This window comes from Oncorhynchus keta, chromosome 1, assembly GCF_023373465.1.
Source record: "Oncorhynchus keta strain PuntledgeMale-10-30-2019 chromosome 1, Oket_V2, whole genome shotgun sequence".
Classification (NCBI taxonomy): Eukaryota; Metazoa; Chordata; class Actinopteri; order Salmoniformes; family Salmonidae; genus Oncorhynchus; species Oncorhynchus keta.
In genome coordinates, this window is record NC_068421.1 from 100,025,765 (window position 1) to 100,047,886 (window position 22,122).

The 22,122-nt window shown below is 42.7% G+C and overlaps 1 protein-coding gene and 1 long non-coding RNA gene across 6 annotated transcripts in view; one reads left to right on the forward strand and one right to left on the reverse strand.

Moving 5' to 3' along the window:
• Positions 1 to 1,766: 1,766 nt before the first annotated feature.
• Positions 1,767 to 22,122, reverse strand: part of LOC118376316 (retinoschisin-like) — a 76,475-nt gene continuing 56,119 nt past the window's right edge. The window contains exons 5-8 of one of the 4 annotated variants that reach the window (XM_052468959.1): positions 8,940 to 9,135; positions 4,259 to 5,905; positions 3,955 to 4,008; positions 1,767 to 3,264 (exon numbers count right to left, since the gene is read on the reverse strand). In XM_052468959.1, coding sequence (XP_052324919.1) covers positions 5,753 to 5,905; positions 8,940 to 9,135 — 349 coding nt within the window. In that variant the 3' untranslated portion in view covers positions 1,767 to 3,264; positions 3,955 to 4,008; positions 4,259 to 5,752. Of the gene's footprint in view, positions 3,400 to 3,476; positions 3,774 to 3,874; positions 5,906 to 8,939; positions 9,136 to 22,122 lie in introns of those variants that run through there. The other 3 variants (XR_008069485.1, XM_052468955.1, XM_052468953.1) reach the window with 3 other exon arrangements.
• Positions 3,168 to 4,011, forward strand: LOC127909066 (uncharacterized). Of its 2 annotated transcripts, none has more exons than XR_008069487.1 (3): positions 3,168 to 3,307; positions 3,440 to 3,762; positions 3,944 to 4,011. It is a non-coding gene; the product is annotated as an uncharacterized LOC127909066 (long non-coding RNA). The 2 variants fall into 2 exon arrangements; XR_008069486.1 differs by lacking the exon at positions 3,944 to 4,011 and adding an exon at positions 3,789 to 3,934 and having other exon boundaries at positions 3,440 to 3,735.

Here is a 22,122-nt window from a genome sequence, read left to right on the forward strand (position 1 = left end):
CCAAATCAGCGTCCAAACATACAGATTTCCGATTGTTATGAATCGGCCATTCCGATTCATCGGTTGACCTCTAGTTTATACAAACAGATTTACTATGCTACAATTCTGTTGAATAGCTGTTTATACAAACATATTTACTATGCTACAATTCTGTTGAATAGCTGTTTATACAAACAGATTTACTATGCTACAATTTTGGTGAATAGCTGTTTATACAAACAGATTTACTATGCTACAATGCTGGCTCAAGTGATCTCAAATGTTCTTTTTGAACAGTGCACTTTAGCAGACATGGTCAGATACCAACTCGATAGTCCTCTCTTCTCTTTGTGTTCATAGCCACATGGTGGTGAATAAATCCCTTTCCTGCAGTCAAATTACCTAGTGGCCTCATGGGTGGAATGTTATTCATATTTTTTCTAATTTCAAATAAAGAAACATTTTTTTCTATGTAAACAGTGGTTTTTTTCAGTCTTCTGTGATGTATATAAAGTGTAATATTGGGATGCAAACTCAATATCTGACATGGTACAGGCGTCTTCTTTTTTTAAGCCCATAATCATGTGTGTGAGGTGTATACTTTCGTTTCAAAGTAGTTTTGTTTAAGATTACCAAGACACACTGTTAGTCCACTGCAGTAATAAGGTTAATGACTGTATAATACAGAGTTCATGAACCCTAAAAACACTGCTATTATTAACCTTATAGGACACAGCTATCTAGGGTTAACCTTAATGCAGGGTTTATTAAACACAAAGAACACCATCACTTCTATTGTTCTCTGCTTGTAAACAAGCAACTTCCTGTCTGGAGAATGTTTCCTAATATGTTTCCAGCATTCAGACCCCTTGACTTTTTCCACATTTTGTTTACATTACAGCCTTATTCTAAAATGTATTAAATAAAAATACACAAAATACCCCATAATGACAAAGGAAAAAAAGGTTTTTAGACATTTTGGCAAATGTATTACAACAGAAATACCTTTATTTACATAAGTATTCAGACCCTTTGATATGAGACTCGAAATTGAGCTCAGGTGCATCCCTGTTTCCATGGATAATCTTTGAGGTGTTTCTATTACTTGATTGGAGTCCATCTGTGGTAAATTAAATTGATTGGACAATATTAGGAAAGGCACACACCTGTCTATATAAGGTCCCACAGTTGACCATGCATGTCAGAGCAAAAACCAAGCCATGAGGTCGAATGAATTGTCCGTAGTGCTCCGAGACAGGATTGCGTCATGGGTACAGATCTGGGGAAGGGTACCAAAATATTTCTGCAGCATTGAAGATCGTCAACAACACATTGACCACCATCATTCTTAAATTGAAGAAGTTTGGAACCACCAAGACTCTTCCTAGAGCTGGCCGCCCGTCCAAACTGAGCAGTCTGGGGAGAAGGGCCTTGGTCAGGGAGGTGACCAAGAACCTGATGGTCACTCTGACAGAGCTCCAGTTTCTCTACTCAATACTGTCCCTGCTGCCATAAGAAGTTAAGGGTCTGAATACTTATACAAATGTGATAGTTTTTGAAATGTTTAATACATTTGGAAAAATTTCTGTAAACCTGATTTACTTTATAATTATGGGGTATTGCGTGTAGATTGAGTAAAAAAATATATATTTTAGTATAAGGCTGTAACGTAACAAAATCTGCAAAAAGTAAATGGGTCTGAATACTTTTCAAATGTACTGTATGTCAGTAAGGATACAGTATCTGAGTACCATCTGAAATAATGTATACAACTAGTTTCCTTTGCTTTCAATGCTGTCACTTTATTGAGGGGTGTATTGGCCCTAAACCTAACCCTAAATATACAATCTAATGTGATTCAACAGAACAGGACATTGGAGACACCACTGAAATACAGCAACACTATACCTTACTGTTACACATCACAATAAAAGTCACATTCAAACAGATAGACACAGACAGTACAGTACTTTAGTTTACAGGACATTCAACAACATGTCCACATCTCATCTGACTCTGGGCTTAGATCATTAGGGGCTAGTTCCCCGGACACAGATTACGCCTCGTCCTGGACTAAAAAGCAGGCTCAATGGAGAATCAGGACCAGGCTTAATCTGTGTCCAGTAAACCGGCCCCCAATGATCATGTTTACAGCTCCTTGTTCTCACTCACATGAAAAAAATACTATAGTATACTATGGTATAAATATTGTAGTATTCAATGTAGTGTTTAGTATACGTATGTATGTGCTGTAGTATAGTGTAGTATTTACAGCTAACTAATAGTATACATTTTGTAGTAAAATAAACTGTAGTATAAACTATAGTAACTATTGTAGTGTTTTGCGGACTGTAGTATACTGTAGTATTTACTGTAGTGTTTTGGAGAACATCACTGTAGTATTTATTATAGTGTTTTAGTTTTATTATCTTTGACATAGAAGTGGAGGATATCGCCTTCAGGAAACCAATTGGAGAAATAGTAAAAGAGCACATTTCCATAACCTGTAGGTAGGTAGGTAGGACTGGGGTCTGACCGGCTAGTTCAGAGCTTCTGCTCTATTCTATAACCTGGTACACAATATATGGTATATACACTATATATACAAAGTATGAGGACACCCCCTCAAATTGGTGGATTCAGCTATTTCAGCCACATCCAGCTGAAATAATCAATTTAATAAGAAACATTATATAAATGTCCTAAAGCTAAAACATACAAAAATAATACATTATCTGATAAAATTTCAGTAAAAAAGGGGCACAAGACAGGAATGTCCCCTCTCCAACCTCCTGTTTGCAATAGCAATTGAAACGCTTGCAGAAAGAATTATACAGAACCCAAATGTAACAGGTATCAGTGTTGGTGAACATGAATATAAACTAAACTTATTTGCAAATTATCTCCTGATATGGCTGACCAATATCGAAAACTCAGAATGCTCAAAAATCTCAGGATATAATTATCGTGGGGAAAAAATGATGGTAATAAGAAAAATAATAACTCACGATTTACAGCAATCCTTTATGTGGAGGACCACAAAAAAATATGAAATACTTGGGATGCTTAACAAGTGACAACAAATATATAAAGTTAACATTATTCCATTACTCAACAATATGAAAGCAGATCTAATTAAATGGAAACAATCTTCCTATAAATCTCACAGGCAGAATAAACTTCTTCGGAATGGCATAGATGTTAAATGGGCAAATAAAAGGAAAGTTTTACATCTTCAAGTCTGAGGGGGGTTTTAACCTTCCTGAGTCTGAGGGTGGTTTTAACCTTCCTGAGTCTGAGGGGGGGTTTAACCTTCCTGAGTCTGAGGGTGGTTTTAACCTTCCTGAGTCTGAGGGTGGTTTTAACCTTCCTGAGTCTGAGGGTGGTTTTAACCTTCCTGAGTCTGAGGGTGGTTTTAACCTTCCTGAGTCTGAGGGGGTTTAACCTTCCTGAGTCTGAGGGGGTTTTAACCTTCCTGGGTCTGAGGGGGTTTTAACCTTCCTGAGTCTGAGGGTGGTTTTAACCTTCCTGAGTCTGAGGGTGGTTTTAACCTTCCTGAGTCTGAGGGTGGTTTTAACCTTCCTGAGTCTGAGGGTGGTTTTAACCTTCCTGAGTCTGAGGGTGGTTTTAACCTTCCTGAGTCTGAGGGTGGTTTTAACCTTCCTGAGTCTGAGGGTGGTTTTAACCTTCCTGAGTCTGAGGGTGGTTTTAACCTTCCTGAGTCTGAGGGTGGTTTTAACCTTCCTGAGTCTGAGGGTGGTTTTAACCTTCCTGAGTCTGAGGGTGGTTTTAACCTTCCTGAGTCTGAGGGGGTTTTAACCTTCCTGAGTCTGAGGGGGGTTTTAACCTTTCTTGAGTCTGAGGGTGGTTTTAACCGTCTGAGGGGGGATTTAACCTTCCTGAGTCTGAGGGTGGTTTTAACCTTCCTGAGTCTGAGGGGAGTTTTAACCTTCCTGAGTCTGAGGGGGTTTTAACCTTCCTGAGTCTGAGGGGGGTTTTAACCTTCCTGAGTCTGAGGGTGGTTTTAACCTTCCTGAGGGTGGTTTTAACCTTCCTAAGTCTGAGGGTGGTTTTAACCTTCCTAAGTCTGAGGGGGGTTTTAACCTTCCTGAGTCTGAGGGTGGTTTTAACCGTCTGAGGGTGGTTTTAACCTTCCTGAGTCTGAGGGTGGTTTTAACCGTCTGAGGGGGGTTTTAACCTTCCTAAGTCTGAGGGGGGTTTTAACCTTCCTGAGTCTGAGGGGGGTTTTATTCTTCCTGAGTCTGAGGGGGGTTTTAACCTTCCTGAGTCTGAGGGTGGTTTTAACCTTCCTGAGTCTGAGGGTGGTTTTAACCTTCCTGAGTCTGAGGGTGGTTTTAACCTTGTATTGTACTGACTCGCCACCAAAGACTTTTACTTGCGACATATAGTTAAATGCACTAAAGCGGAACAGTGTGTACATATTGAAGATATACATGCTCATCCCCAGAATTTTTCCACTTGTCTATTTTCAAAAGATAAAGCTAAGAATATTAACAACTTAATAGTTAAAGGGGAATTTCACCCTGGGGGAATCTGGGTTTGGTTTCATCATGTCTGAGGCATTTCTAGGACAGTGAGATGTGTTTCACACATAATAGCCCAGGAGGAAAGCAGGGCAGGGCGTCGCGCGCTAAACGATACACCCTATGACGGCTTCAGGTGTATTGATGGGGGCGAGATCCTGCTTAGCGGCATTTCACGATGGCTCCATGTTATATTGATTGCAATTCACATTTTTGTGGGTGTAGATATGGTTGTCCTTGTTCCATAGAGTCTTTCAGCGATGTTCCTATCGGCGGATTCATTGCTAAATATACAAGCAGACACATTTTTTTCTGTCTCTGAAAGAATGCAACTTGTGTTGGGCCCAACATCAATGCCCAACATCACTAATGCCCTTGTGGCTGAATGGAAGTCAATTCTCGCAGCAATGATCCAACATCTCGTGGAAAGCCTTCCCAGAATTGTGGAGGCTGTTATAGCTGCAAAGGGGGGACCAACTCCATATTAATGCCCATGATTTAGTAATGAGATGTTCGACGAGCAGGTGTCCACATACTTTTGGTCATATAGTGTACTTGGCATGTAGTTTTCAACTTGTGGGTGGCACAAATTGGAATATGGGGAGGGGAATGGGCAGGGTATATGCAAATGAAATACTGTATTATTTACTATAGTTAAAAAAGGTAAACACACAATGGTCTCTGCCAATAAAACACACTGACAGCCACAGCCCCTAGAAGACAAACAGGGAAAGAGATCAAGACATCATTCTATTGCTACAAGCTCGGTACTGTGTCTTGACAGGGTTACCGGACCAGTGACCAATCAAAGTTTAGTTTGTCATATGGACGTCATACAGCCAAGTGTACAATGAAATGCTTAAATAATGTCGCCCTTTGGCAAGCGTCTGGGAGTTAAGATGGAAGGGTAAGGTGGACACTGACCTCACTGGGCAAAAACTGGGTCCATCAATGTGGTTTCCATGTCATTTCAACACAAAAAATAATATTTGATAGCGTTGAATAAATGTGGAAAACAAATCAACTGGAGATCATTTCCTCATATTTTCACCCAACTTTTAGCCTAAATCACACGACATGGTGAATTTGTTTCTTGATTCCACGTTGAATTTACGTTAGTTGACAACTTAACCAAATGTAAATCAAAACAAGACGTTGAACTGACATCAGTGCCCAGTAGGATGGACAGGGTTAGAGGTTAGGGGTTAGGGTTATTAGGGTCATAGGTTTTAGGTACACTTGCTCATGCACATCAGCAGCTCCATGCGCAGGGCAATGCGGGTGTGCCAACCCAGAGGGAGGAGCCTAACATAGCGGGCCACAATAGGAGGACGCAGCAGGTTCTGAACGGACGACGAGCGGTCCGAGTTCCCATAGAACACCTGCAGGAACAGAGACACGACATTGGCCAGTCGATAACATGCCCATCTGACATCAACCAATCAGCTGACTAACAGCCAATAGACTATAGAGAAGGATGTACAAGCGAGATGGGTTGAATCCCAAGTGGCACCCTATGTAGTGCACCACTTTTCCAGAGCCCATAGAGCTCTGGTCAAAACTACTCCATTAGATAGGAAATAGAGTGCCATTTAGAACACAGTGCCTAAGAGGAACTGACAACTGTTCCCTTGTGATTTAGTAGTATTACTAGTAGCATAATCCAGAATGCCCAACCTGCATACTGACCCTGTTGTTGGTCCTACTGCACACTGACCCTGTTGTTGGTCCTACTGCACACTGACCCTGTTGTTGGTCCTACTGCACACTGACCCTGTTGTTGGTCCTACTGCACACTGACCCTGTTGTTGGTCCTACTGCACACTGACCCTGTTGTTGGTCCTACTGCACACTGACCCTGTTGTTGGTCCTACTGCACACTGACCCTGTTGTTGGTCCTACTGCACACTGACCCTGTTGTTGGTCCTACTGCCTACTGACCCTGTTATTAGTCCTACTGCATAATGACCCTGTTTGTTGGTCCTACTGCACACTGAACCTGTTGTTGGTCCTACTGCACACTGACCCTGTTGTTGGTCCTACTGCACACTGACCCTGTTATTAGTCCTACTGCATAATGACCCTGTTTGTTGGTCCTACTGCACACTGACCCTGTTGTTGGTCCTACTGCACACTGACCCTGTTGTTGGTCCTACTGCACACTGAACCTGTTGTTGGTCCTACTGCACACTGACCCTGTTGTTGGTCCTACTGCACACTGACCCTGTTATTAGTCCTACTGCATAATGACCCTGTTTGTTGGTCCTACTGCACACTGACCCTGTTGTTGGTCCTACTGCACACTGACCCTGTTGTTGGTCCTACTGCCTACTGACCCTGTTATTAGTCCTACTGCATAATGACCCTGTTTGTTGGTCCTACTGCACACTGAACCTGTTGTTGGTCCTACTGCATACTGACCCTGTTGTTGGTGCTACTGTATACCGACCCTGTTGCTGGTCCTACTGCATACTGACCCTGTTGTTGGTCCTACTGTATACTGGCCCTGTTGTTGGTCCTACTCTATACTGACCTTGTTGTTGCCAGTCTGGTCCTACTGTATACTGACCCTGTTGTTAGTCCTACTGCATAATGACCCTGTTTGTTGGTCCTACTGCACACTGAACCTGTTGTTGGTCCTACTGCACACTGACCCTGTTGTTGGTCCTACTGCACACTGACCCTGTTATTAGTCCTACTGCATAATGACCCTGTTTGTTGGTCCTACTGCACACTGAACCTGTTGTTGGTCCTACTGCATACTGACCCTGTTGTTGGTGCTACTGTATACCGACCCTGTTGCTGGTCCTACTGCATACTGACCCTGTTGTTGCCAGTCTGGTCCTACTGTATACTGACCCTGTTGTTGGTCCTACTGTATACCTACCCTATTGTTGGTCCTAATTTATACTGACCCTGTTGTTGGTGCTACTCTATACTGACCTTGTTGTTGCCAGTCTGGTCCTACTGTATACCTACCCTGTTGTTGGTCCCAATTTATACTGACTCTGTTGTTGGTCCTAATTTATACTGACCCTGTTGTTGGTGCTACTGTATACTGACCCTGGTCCTACTGCATACTGACCCTGTTGTTGGTCCTACTGTATACTGACCCTGTTGTGGTCCTACTGTATACTGACCCTGTTGTTGGTCCTACTGTATACTGACCCTGGTCCTACTGCATACTGACCCTGTTGTTGGTCCTACTGTATACTGACCCTGTTGTGGTCCTACTGTATACTGACCCTGTTGTTGGTCCTACTGTATACTGGCCCTGTTGTTGGTCCTACTCTATACTGACCCTGTGGTGGTCCTACTGTATACTGACCCTGTTGTTGGTCCTACTGTATACTGGCCCTGTTGTTGGTCCTACTGCACACTGACCCTGTTGTTGCCAGTCTGGTCCTAGTGTATACTGACCCTGTTGTTGGTCCTACTGTATACTGACACTGTTGTTGGTCCTACTGCACACTGACCCTGTTGTTGGTCCTACTGTATACTGGCCCTGTTGTTGGTCCTACTCTATACTGACCCTGTTGTTGCCAGTCTGGTCCTAGTGTATACTGACCCTGTTGTTGGTCCTACTGTATACTGACCCTGTTGTTGGTCCTACTGTATACTGACCCTGTTGTTGGTCCTACTGTATACTGACCCTGTTGTTGGTCCTACTGCACACTGACCCTGTTGTTGGTCCTACTGCACACTGACCCTGTTGTTGGTCCTACTCTATACTGACCTTGTTGTTGCCAGTCTGGTCCTACTGTATACTGACCCTGTTGTTGCCAGTCTGGTCCTAGTGTATACTGACCCTGTTGTTGGTCCTACTGTATACTGACCCTGTTGTTGGTCCTACTCTATACTGACCTTGTTGTTGCCAGTCTGGTCCTAGTGTATACTGACCCTGTTGTTGGTCCTACTGTATACTGGCCCTGTTGTTGGTCCTACTGTATACTGACCCTGTTGTTGGTCCTACTCTATACTAACCTTGTTGTTGCCAGTCTGGTCCTAGTGTATACTGACCCTGTTGTTGGTCCTACTGTATACTGGCCCTGTTGTTGGTCCTACTGTATACTGGCCCTGTTGTTGGTCCTACTCTATACTGACCCTGTTGTTGCCAGTCTGGTCCTACTCTATACTGACCCTGTTGTTGCCAGTCTGGTCCTACTCTATACTGGTGGTGGTCCTTCTGTAGCACAGTTGGTAGAGCATGGCGCTTGTAACGCCAGGGTAGTGGGTTCGATTCCCGGGACCACCCATACGTAGAATGTATGCACACATGACTGTAAGTCGCTTTGGATAAAAGCGTCTGCTAAATGGCATATATTATTATTATATATTATTATTATACTGGCCCTGTTGTTGGTCCTACTCTATACTGACCTTGTTGTTGCCAGTCTGGTCCTACTGTATACTGACCCTGTTGTTGCCAGTCTGGTCCTTGTAGTAGATCCAGTTTAGGTTCTGATCGGTGCGGTACTGGATACTGTACTTAGTCAGCCACTCATCAGCATCACAGCGACCCTGGGTCAGGATACCTGAGACCACACCCACATCCTTCAGGTCAATCTGGATCCACTGGCTGTTGTCCTGGAACTTAGACAGCCATGCACACCTGGAAAGGAGGAGGAACGTACATGTTAAAATTAGGGCTGTCAAAGTTAACGCTGTTCATTTATTTTGAAACATTTTTCACATCTCCATTTTTCACCCAAAAGTTTCAAAAGTCTGTTTCCGCACGGACCCCTTTGAGCGTAAAACACAATGCTATCTGTTTGCTCTTTGCAGTTAGCAGCTGAAGACCCAGCTGGCACAAAAAGTTTTCATTATTTCATGTGCTTTTACACCTGCATTGTTTGCTGTTTGGGGTTTTAGGCTGGGTTTCTGTACAGCACTTTGAGATATCAGCTGATGTACGAAGGGCTATATAAATAAATTTGATTTGATTTGATTTGATTCATTACTTTCTACAACATTGTATTAGGTTGTATGATAGAACCCTCAAACTAAACTCTGGTCCTCTTATCTAGTTCCACTGCATTTTTTCATTGTTCCCCTTTAATCAGGGACTGATTTAGAACTGGTACATCAGGTGGGTGAAATTCATTATCAGGTAGAACAGAGAACCTGCCTGATTCCTTGATGTCCCCAGTCCACCTATCCGTGCTGCTGCTCCAGTTTCAACTGTTCTGCCTGAGGCTATGGAACCCTGACCTGTTCACCAGACGTGCTACCTGTCCCAGACCTGCTGTTTTCAACTCTCTAGAGACAGCAGGAGTGGTAGAGATACTCTGAATGTGGTGCTACCTGTCCCAGACCTGCTGTTTTCAACTCTCTAGAGACAGCAGGAGCGGTAGAGATACTCTGAATGTGGTGCTACCTGTCCCAGACCTGCTGTTTTCAACTCTCTAGAGACAGCAGGAGTGGTAGAGATACTCTGAATGTGGTGCTACCTGTCCCAGACCTGCTGTTTTCAACTCTCTAGAGACAGCAGGAGCGGTAGAGATACTCTGAATGTGGTGCTACCTGTCCCAGACCTGCTGTTTTCAACTCTCTAGAGACAGCAGGAGTGGTAGAGATACTCTGAATGTGGTGCTACCTGTCCCAGACCTGCTGTTTTCAACTCTCTAGAGACAGCAGGAGTGGTAGAGATACTCTGAATGTGGTGCTACCTGTCCCAGACCTGCTGTTTTCAACTCTCTAGAGACAGCAGGAGTGGTAGAGATACTCTGAATGTGGTGCTACCTGTCCCAGACCTGCTGTTTTCAACTCTCTAGAGACAGCAGGAGTGGTAGAGATACTCTGAATGTGGTGCTACCTGTCCCAGACCTGCTGTTTTCAACTCTCTAGAGACAGCAGGAGCGGTAGAGATACTCTGAATGTGGTGCTACCTGTCCCAGACCTGCTGTTTTCAACTCTCTAGAGACAGCAGGAGTGGTAGAGATACTCTGAATGATCGGCTATGAAAAGCCAACTGACTTTTACTCCTGAGGTGCTGACTTGCTGCACATGTTGCACCCTCGACAACCACTGTGGTTATTATTATTTGACCCTGATTGTCATCTATGAACATTTGAACATCTTGGTCATGTTCTGTTATAATCTCCACTCGGCACAGCCAGAAGAGGGCTGGCCACCCCTCATAGCCTGGCTCCTCTCTAGGTTTCTTCCTAGGTTCTGGCCTTTCTAAGGAGTTATTCCCAGCCACCGTGCTTCTTCACCTGCATTGCTTGCTGTTTGGGATTTTAAACTGGGTTTCTGTACAGCACTTTGAGATATCAGCTGATCTAAGTAGGAATTTATAAATACATTTGATTTGAAATTTGATGATAGCTTGTTATTCTGGCACCACCCGGCCAGGTCTCTGACCTCCTCCCTATAGGCTGTCTCGTCGTTGTCGGTGATCAGGCCTACCACTGTTGTGTCGTCTGCAAACTTAATGATGGTGTATGAGTCATGCCTGGCCGTGCAGTCATGAGTGAACAGGGACTACAAGAGGGGACTGAGCACGTACCCCTGGATGGTTCCAGTGTTGAGGATGAGTGTGGCAAATGTGTTGCTACCTAATCTCACCACCTGGGGGTTGGCCCGTAAGGAAGTCCAGGATCCAGTTGCAGATGGAGGTGTTTAGTCCCAGGATCCTTATTTTAGTGATGAGCTTTGAGGGCACTATGGTGTTGAACGCTGAGCTGTAGTCAATGAGCAGCATTCTCACATAGGTGTTCCTTTTGTCCAGGTGGGAAAGGGCCGTGTGGAGTGTAATAGAGATTGCATCTGTGGATCTGTTTGACCGGTGTGCAAATTGGAGTGGGTCTAGGTTTTCTGGGATAATGGTGTTGATGTGAGCCATTACCAGCCTTTCAAAGGACTTCATGGCTACATACGTGAGTGCTACGGGTCTGTAGTCATTTAGGAAGGTTGCCTTAGTGGTCTTGGGCACAAGGACTATCGTGTCTGCTTGAAACATGTTGGTATTACAGACTCAATCATGGACATGTTGAAAATGTCAGTAAAGACACCTGCCAGTTGGTCAGCACATGCCTGGAGCACACGTCCTGGTAATCCGTCTGGCCCAGCAGCCTTGTGTATGTTGACATGTTTCAAGGTCTTACTAACGGCTCGCGGCTGTGCTTCCCTTTGTAGTCTGTAATAGTTTGCAAGCCCGGCCACATAAGACGAGCCTCGGAGCCGGTGTAGTATGATTCAATCTTAGCCTTGTATTAACACTTTGCCTGTTTGATGGTTCGTCGCAGGGCATGTATGTACAGTCACTGTGGGGACGACATCCTCAATGCACTTATTGGGCTCCGGGCAGCCGAGCGGAAATGGAGGAAAACTCGCCTCCCTGCGGACCTGGCATCCTTTCACTCCCTCCTCTCTACATTTTCCTCCTCTGTCTCTGCTGCTAAAGCCACTTTCTACCATTCTAAATTCCAAGCATCTGCCTCTAACCCTAGGAAGCTCTTTGCCACCTTCTCCTCCCTCCTGAATCCCCCTCCTCCCTCTCTGCAGATGACTTCGTCAACCATTTTGAAAAGAAGGTCGACGACATCCGATCCTCGTTTGCTAAGTCAAACGACACCGCTGGTTCTGCTCACACTGCCCTACCCTATGCTCTGACCTCTTTCTCCCCTCTCTCTCCAGATGAAATCTCGCGTCTTGTGACGGCCGGCCGCCCAACAACCTGCCCGCTTGACCCTATCCCCTCCTCTCTTCTCCAGACCATTTCCGGAGACCTTCTCCCTTACCTCACCTCGCTCATCAACTCATCCCTGACCGCTGGCTACGTCCCTCCCGTCTTCAAGAGAGCGAGAGTTGCACCCCTTCTGAAAAAACCTACACTCGATCCCTCCGATGTCAACAACTACAGACCAGTATCCCTTCTCTCTTTTCTCTCCAAAACTCTTGAGCGTGCCGTCCTTGGCCAGCTCTACCGCTATCTCTCTCAGAATGACCTTCTTGATCCAAATCAGTCAGGTTTCAAGACTAGTCATTCAACTGAGACTGCTCTTCTCTGTATCACGGAGGCGCTCCGCACTGCTAAAGCTAACTCTCTCTCCTCTGCTCTCATCCTTCTAGACCTATAGGCTGCCTTCGATACTGTGAACCATCAGATCCTCCTCTCCACCCTCTCCGAGTTGGGCATCTCCGGCGCGGCCCACGCTTGATTGTGTCCTACCTGACAGGTCGCTCCTACCAGGTGGCGTGGCGAGAATCTGTCTCCTCACCACGCGCTCTCACCACTGGTGTCCCCCAGGGCTCTGTTCTAGGCCCTCTCTTATTCTCGCTATACACCAAGTCACTTGGCTCTGTCATAACCTCACATGGTCTCTCCTATCATTGCTATGCAGACGACACACAATTAATCTTCTCCTTTCCCCCTTCTGATGACCAGGTGGCGAATCGCATCTCTGCATGTCTGGCAGACATATCAGTGTGGATGACGGATCACCACCTCAAGCTGAACCTCAGCAAGACGGAGCTCCTCTTCCTCCCGGGAAGGACTGCCCGTTCCATGATCTCGCCATCACGGTTGACAACTCCATTGTGTCCTCCTCCCAGAGCGCGAAGAACCTTGGCGTGATCCTGGACAACACCCTGTCGTTCTCAACTAACATCAAGGCGGTGTCCCGTTCCTGTAGGTTCATGCTCTACAACATCCGCAGAGTACGACCCTGCCTCACACAGGAAGCGGCGCAGGTCCTAATCCAGGCACTTGTCATCTCCCGTCTTGATTACTGCAACTCGCTGTTGGCTGGGCTCCCTGCCTGTGCCATTAAACCCCTACAACTCATCCAGAACGCCGCAGCCCGTCTGGTGTTCAACCTTCCCAAGTTCTCTCACGTCACCCCGCTCCTCCGCTCTCTCCACTGGCTTCCAGTTGAAGCTCGCATCCGCTACAAGACCATGGTGCTTGCCTACGGAGCTTGAGGGGAACGGCACCTCAGTACCTCCAGGCTCTGATCAGGCCCTACACCCAAACAAGGGCACTGCGTTCATCCACCTCTGGCCTGCTCGCCTCCCTACCACTGAGGAAGTACAGTTCCCGCTCAGCCCAGTCAAAACTGTTCGCTGCTCTGGCCCCCAATGGTGGAACAAACTCCCTCACGACGCCAGGACAGCGGAGTCAATCACCACCTTCCGGAGACACCTGAAACCCCACCTCTTCAAGGAATACCTAGGATAGGGTAAGTAATCCTTCTCACCCCCTAAAAAGATTTAGATGCACTATTGTAAGTGGCTGTTCCACTGGATGTCATAAGGTGTATGCACCAATTTGTAAGTCGCTCTGGATAAGAGCGTCTGCTAAATGACTTAAATGTAAATGTAAATGTAAATGTATTGATAAAGCCAGTGACTTATGTGGTGTACTCCTTCCTCAATGCAATCACGGTTGACAACTCCATTGTGTCCTCCTCCCAGAGCGCTAAGAACCTTGGCGTGATCCTGGACAACACCCTGTCGTTCTCAACTAACATCAAGGCGGTGGCCCGTTCCTGTAGGTTCATGCTCTACAACATCCGCAGAGTACGACCCTGCCTCACACAGGAAGCGGCGCAGGTCCTAATCCAGGCACTTGTCATCTCCCGTCTGGATTACTGCAACTCGCTGTTGGCTGGGCTCCCTGCCTGTGCCATTAAACCCCTACAACTCATCCAGAACGCCGCAGCCCGTCTGGTGTTCAACCTTCCCAAGTTCTCTCACGTCACCCCGCTCCTCCGCTCTCTCCACTGGCTTCCAGTTGAAGCTCGCATCCGCTACAAGACCATGGTGCTTGCCTACGGAGCTGTGAGGGGAACGGCACCTCAGTACCTCCAGGCTCTGATCAGGCCTTACACCCAAACAAGGGCACTGCGTTCATCCACCTCTGGCCTACTCGCCTCCCTACCACTGAGGAAGTACAGTTCCCGCTCAGCCCAGTCAAAACTGTTCGCTGCTCTGGCCCCCCAATGGTGGAACAAACTCCCTCACGACGCCAGGACAGCGGAGTCAATCACCACCTTCCGGAGACACCTGAAACCCCACCTCTTTAAGGAATACCTAGGATAGGATAAAGTAATCCTTCTCACCCCCCCCCCCCCCCTTAAAAGATTTAGATGCACTATTGTAAAGTGGCTGTTCCACTGGATGTCATAAGGTGAATGCACCAATTTGTAAGTCGCTCTGGATAAGAGCGTCTGCTAAATGACTTAGATGTAAATGTAAATGTGGAAGAATCCCGGAACATATTCCAGTCTGTGATAGCAAAACAGTCCTGTAGTTTAGCATCTGTTTCATCTGACCACTTTTATATAGACCGAGTCATTGGTGCTTCCTGCTTTCATTTTTGCTTGTAAGCAGGAATCAGGAGGATAGAGTTGTGGTCAGTTTTTCCCAAATGGAGGGCGAGGGAGAGCTTTGTACACGTCTCTGTGTGTGGAGTACAGGTGATCTAGAATTTTTTTCCCTCTGGTTGCCCATTTAACATGTTGATAGAAATTTGGTAGAACTGATTTAAGTTTCCCTGCATTAAAGTTTCAGACAACTAGGAGTGCCGCCTCTGGGTGAGTGGTTTCCTGTTTGCTTATTTCTTTAAACAGCTGACTGAGTGCGGTCTTAGTGCCGGCATCTGTCTTTGGTGGTAAATAAACGGCCACGAAAAGTATACCTGAAAACTCTCTCGGCAAGTAGTGTGGCCTGCAGTTTATCACAATATACTCTACTTCAGCCAAGTAAAATCTATTGACTTCCTAGATTTCGTGCACCAGCTGTTGTTTACAAATACGCACAGACCGCCCCCCCTCATCTTACCGGAGTGTGCTGTACTATCTTGCCAGTGCAGCGTATATCCCGCTAGCTGAATATCCATGTCGTCATTCAGCCACGATTCCGTGAAACACAAGATACAGTTTTTGATGTCCTATTGGTAGGATATTCGTGATTGTACCTTGTCCAGGTTATTGTCCAATGATTGCACGTTGGCGACGGCAGATTTCCCACTCGCCTTCTGCGGGTCCTCATGAGGCATCCAGCTCTGTGTCCTCTATACCTGCGTCTCCTCCTCTTGCAAATAACGGGGATGTATGCCATGTCGGGTGTTTGGAGAATGTCCTTGTTTTATTACTACCGAATTACTTATATTATGCAGACCAGTTAGCTTGCAACTGTCATTAGCAACCACAGTGAAATCTCCAACTGAATATTGTTACTTTGTTTCAGGGGCCTCCAGTATGGATCAGAGAGAAGATCACAAATGTACAATGATTTCATCCAATACATTTTGGTGACACTTATTCAGATGAGTTGTTCTTAACTTAAGTTTTTGCTTTGTTGCCCGTTCTGACCAGCATTCACATCATGCAGCAGATACATCTCCTTCACATAGAGTTGATCAGGCTGTTGATTGTGGCCTGTGGAATGTTGTCCCACTCCTCTTCAATGGCTGTACGAAGTTGCTGGATATTGTCTGGAACTGAAACACACTGTCGTACAAGTTGGTCGAAAGCAACTCAAAACGTGCTCATGTCTGGATGCAGGCCATGGAAGAAATGGGACATTTTCAGCTTCCAGGAATTGTGTACAGATTCTTGCGACATGGGGCTGTGCATTATCATGCTGAAACATGAGGTGATGGCGGCAGAAGAATGGCACATCAAATGGCCTCAGGATCTCGTCACGGTATCTCTGTGCATTGAAATTGCCATCAATAAAAAGCAATCGGGTTCGTTGTCCATAGCTTATGCCTGCCCATACCATAACCGCACCGCCACCATGGTGCACTCAGACACATAATGCCATACTGTCTGACATCTGTCCGGTACATTTGAAACCGGGATTCATCTGTGAAGAGCACACTTCTCCAGCATGCCAGTGGCCATCAAATCATTTGCCCACTGAAGTCAGTTACGATGCCAAACTGCAGTCAGGTCAAGACAATGGTGAGGACGATGAGCATGCAGGTGTGCTTCCCGGAGACTTTTTCTGACCATTAGTGCAGAAATTATTTGGTTGTTAAATCCCACAGTTTCATCAACTGTCTGGGTGGCTCATCTCAGACCATCCTGCAGGTGAAGAAGCCAGATGTGGAGGTCCTGGGCTGGCATGGTTACACGTGGTCTGCGTTTGTGATGCCTGTTAGACGTACTGCAAAATTCTCTAAAACGACATTGAAGTTGGCTTAAGGTAGAGAAAAGAACATTAAATTCTCTGGCAACAGCTCTGGTGGACATTTGCACTGTCAGCATGCCAACTGCAGTCCCTCAAAACTTGAGACATCTGTGGCTTTGTGTTGTGTGACAAAACTGCACATTTTAGACCCCTTTTATTGTCCCCAGCACAAGGTGCACCTGTGTAATGATCATGCTGTTTAATCAGCTTCTTGATATGCCACACCTGTCAGGTGGATGGATTATCTTGGCAAAGGAGAAATGCTCACTAACAGGGATGTAACCAAATTTGTGCACAACATTTGAGATAAATATATTTTTGGGAAAATTTCTGGGACATTTTATTTCAGCTCAAGATCCCCCTACCCGTAACAGCTGTATGATATTTAACATGTTGTAGAACATGGACCAGTATCCTAGACTAGATCTAATAGCTGTATGATATTTAACATGTTGTAGAACATGGACCAGTATCCTAGACTAGATCTAATAGCTGTATGATATTTAACATGTTGTAGAACATGGACCAGTATCCTAGACTAGATCTAATAGCTGTATGATATTTAACATGTTGTAGAACATGGACCAGTATCCTAGACTAGATCTAATAGCTGTATGATATTTAACATGATGTAGAACATGGACCAGTATCCTAGATCTAATAGCTGTATTATATTTAACATGTTGTAGAACACGGATCAGTATCCTAGATCTAATAGCTGTATTATATTTAACATGTTGTAGAACATGGACCAGTATCCTAGATCTAATAGCTGTATTATATTTAACATGATGTAGAACATGGATCAGTATCCTAGACTAGATCTCATAGCTGTATGATATTTAACATGATGTAGAACATGGACCAGTATCCTAGACTAGATCTAATAGCTGTATGATATTTAACATGTTGTAGAACATGGACCAGTATCCTAGACTAGATCTAATAGCTGTATGATATTTAACATGTTGTAGAACATGGACCAGTATCCTAGATCTAATAGCTGTATTATATTTAACATGTTGTAGAACACGGATCAATATCCTAGATCTAATAGCTGTATTATATTTAACATGTTGTAGAACATGGACCAGTATCCTAGATCTAATAGCTGTATTATATTTAACATGTTGTAGAACATGGATCAGTATCCTAGATCTAATAGCTGTATTATATTTAACATGTTGTAGAACATGGATCAGTATCCTAGACTAGATCTAATAGCTGTATGATATTTAACATGTTGTAGAACATGGACCAGTATCCTAGATCTAATAGCTGTATTATATTTAACATGTTGTAGAACATGGACCAGTATCCTAGATCTAATAGCTGTATTATATTTAACATGTTGTAGAACATGGACCAGTATCCTAGATCTCATAGCTCTATGATATTTAACATGTTGTAGAACATGGACCAGTATCCTAGATCTAATAGCTGTATTATATTTAACATGTTGTAGAACATGGACCAGTATCCTAGATCTAATAGCTGTATGATATTTAACATGTTGTAGAACATGGACCAGTATCCTAGATCTAATAGCTGTATGATATTTAACATGTTGTAGAACATGGACCAGTATCCTAGATCTAATAGCTGTATGATATTTAACATGTTGTAGAACATGGACCAGTATCCTAGATCTAATAGCTGTATGATATTTAACATGTTGTAGAACATGGATCAGTATCCTAGACTAGATCTAATAGCTGTATGATATTTAACATGTTGTAGAACATGGACCAGTATCCTAGACTAGATCTAATAGCTGTATGATGTTGAACATGGACCAGTATCCTAGACTAGATCTAATAGCTGTATGATATTTAACATGTTGTAGAACATGGACCAGTATCCTAGATCTAATAGCTGTATGATATTTAACATGTTGTAGAACATGGACCAGTATCCTAGATCTAACAGCTGTATTATATTTAACATGTTGTAGAACACGGATCAATATCCTAGATCTAATAGCTGTATTATATTTAACATGTTGTAGAACATGGACCAGTATCCTAGATCTGATAGCTGTATTATATTTAACATGTTGTAGAACATGGACCAGATCTAATAGCTGTATGATATTTAACATGTAGTAGAACATGGACCAGTATCCTAGACTAGATCTAATAGCTGTATGATATTTAACATGTTGTAGAACACGGATCAGTATCGTAGACTAGATCTAATAGCTGTATTATATTTAACATGATGTAGAACATGGACCAGTATCCTAGATCTAATAGCTGTATTATATTTAACATGTTGTAGAACATGGACCAGTATCCTAGATCTATTAGCTGTATGGTATTTAACATGTTGTAGAGCATGGACCAGTATCCTAGACTAGATCTAATAGCTGTATGATATTTAACATGTTGTAGAACATGGACCAGTATCCTAGTTCTAATAGCTGTATTATATTTAACATGATGTAGAACATGGATCAGTATCCTAGATCTAATTGCTGTATGATATTTAACATGTTGTAGAACATGGACCAGTATCCTAGATCTAATAGCTGTATTATATTTAACATGTTGTAGAACATGGACCAGTATCCTAGATCTAATAGCTGTATTATATTTAACATGTTGTAGAACATGGACCAGTATCCTAGATCTAATAGCTGTATTATATTTAACATGTTGTAGAACATGGACCAGTATCCTAGATCTAATAGCTGTATTATATTTAACATGTTGTAGAACATGGACCAGTATCCTAGACTAGATCTAATAGCTGTATGATATTTAACATGTTGTAGAACATGGACCAGTATCCTAGACTAGATCTAATAGCTGTATGATATTTAACATGTTGTAGAACATGGACCAGTATCCTAGACTAGATCTAATATCTGTATTACATTTAACATGTTGTAGAACATGGATCAGTATCCTAGACTAGATCTAATAGCTGTATGATATTTAACATGTTGTAGAACATGGACCAGTATCCTAGATCTAATAGCTGTATTATATTTAACATGTTGTAGAACATGGATCAGTATCCTAGACTAGATCTAATAGCTGTATTATATTTAACATGTTGTAGAACATGGACCAGTATCCTAGACTAGATCTAATAGCTGTATTATATTTAACATGTTGTAGAACATGGATCAGTATCCTAGACTAGATCTAATAGCTGTATTATATTTAACATGTTGTAGAACATGGACCAGTATCCTAGACTAGATCTAATAGCTGTATGATATTTAACATGTTGTAGAACATGGACCAGTATCCTAGATCTAATAGCTGTATTATATTTAACATGTTGTAGAACATGGACCAGTATCCTAGACTAGATCTAATAGCTGTATTATATTTAACATGTTGTAGAACATGGACCAGTATCCTAGACTAGATCTAATAGCTGTATGATATTTAACATGTTGTAGAACATGGACCAGTATCCTAGACTAGATCTAATAGCTGTATGATATTTAACATGATGTAGAACATGGACCAGTATCCTAGATCTAATAGTTGTATTATATTTAACATGTTGTAGAACACGGATCAGTATCCTAGATCTAATAGCTGTATGATATTTAACATGATGTATAACATGGACCAGTATCCTAGATCTAATAGCTGTATGATATTTAACATGTTGTAGAACATGGACCAGTATCCTAGATCTAATAGCTGTATTATATTTAACATGATGTACAACATGGACCAGTATCCTAGATCTAATAGCTGTATTATATTTAACATGTTGTAGAACATGGACCAGTATCCTAGACTAGATCTAATAGCTGTATGATATTTAACATGTTGTAGAACATGGACCAGTATCCTAGATCTGATAGCTGTATGATATTTAACATGATGTACAACATGGACCAGTATCCTAGATCTAATAGCTGTATTATAGTTACCATGTTGTAGAACATGGACCAGTATCCTAGACTAGATCTAATAGCTGTATGATATTTAACATGTTGTAGAACATGGATCAGTATCCTAGATCTAATAGCTGTATGATATTTAACATGATGTAGAACATGGACCAGTATCCTAGATCTAATAGTTGTATTATATTTAACATGTTGTAGAACACGGATCAGTATCCTAGATCTAATAGCTGTATGATATTTAACATGATGTATAACATGGACCAGTATCCTAGATCTATTAGCTGTATGATATTTAACATGTTGTAGAACATGGATCAGTATCCTAGATCTAATAGCTGTATGATATTTAACATGATGTATAACATGGACCAGTATCCTAGATCTATTAGCTGTATTATATTTAACATGTTGTAGAACATGGACCAGTATCCTAGTTCTAATAGCTGTATTATATTTAACATGATGTAGAACATGGATCAGTATCCTAGATCTAATTGCTGTATGATATTTAACATGTTGTAGAACATGGACCAGTATCCTAGATCTAATAGCTGTATTATATTTAACATGTTGTAGAACATGGACCAGTATCCTAGATCTAATAGCTGTATTATATTTAACATGTTGTAGAACATGGACCAGTATCCTAGATCTAATAGCTGTATTATATTTAACATGTTGTAGAACATGGACCAGTATCCTAGATCTAATAGCTGTATTATATTTAACATGTTGTAGAACATGGACCAGTATCCTAGACTAGATCTAATAGCTGTATGATATTTAACATGTTGTAGAACATGGACCAGTATCCTAGACTAGATCTAATAGCTGTATGATATTTAACATGTTGTAGAACATGGACCAGTATCCTAGACTAGATCTAATATCTGTATTACATTTAACATGTTGTAGAACATGGATCAGTATCCTAGACTAGATCTAATAGCTGTATGATATTTAACATGTTGTAGAACATGGACCAGTATCCTAGATCTAATAGCTGTATTATATTTAACATGTTGTAGAACATGGATCAGTATCCTAGACTAGATCTAATAGCTGTATTATATTTAACATGTTGTAGAACATGGACCAGTATCCTAGACTAGATCTAATAGCTGTATTATATTTAACATGTTGTAGAACATGGATCAGTATCCTAGACTAGATCTAATAGCTGTATGATATTTAACATGTTGTAGAACATGGACCAGTATCCTAGACTAGATCTAATAGCTGTATGATATTTAACATGTTGTAGAACATGGACCAGTATCCTAGATCTAATAGCTGTATTATATTTAACATGTTGTAGAACATGGACCAGTATCCTAGACTAGATCTAATAGCTGTATGATATTTAACATGTTGTAGAACATGGACCAGTATCCTAGACTAGATCTAATAGCTGTATTATATTTAACATGTTGTAGAACATGGACCAGTATCCTAGATCTAATAGCTGTATGATATTTAACATGATGTAGAACATGGACCAGTATCCTAGATCTAATAGTTGTATTATATTTAACATGTTGTAGAACACGGATCAGTATCCTAGATCTAATAGCT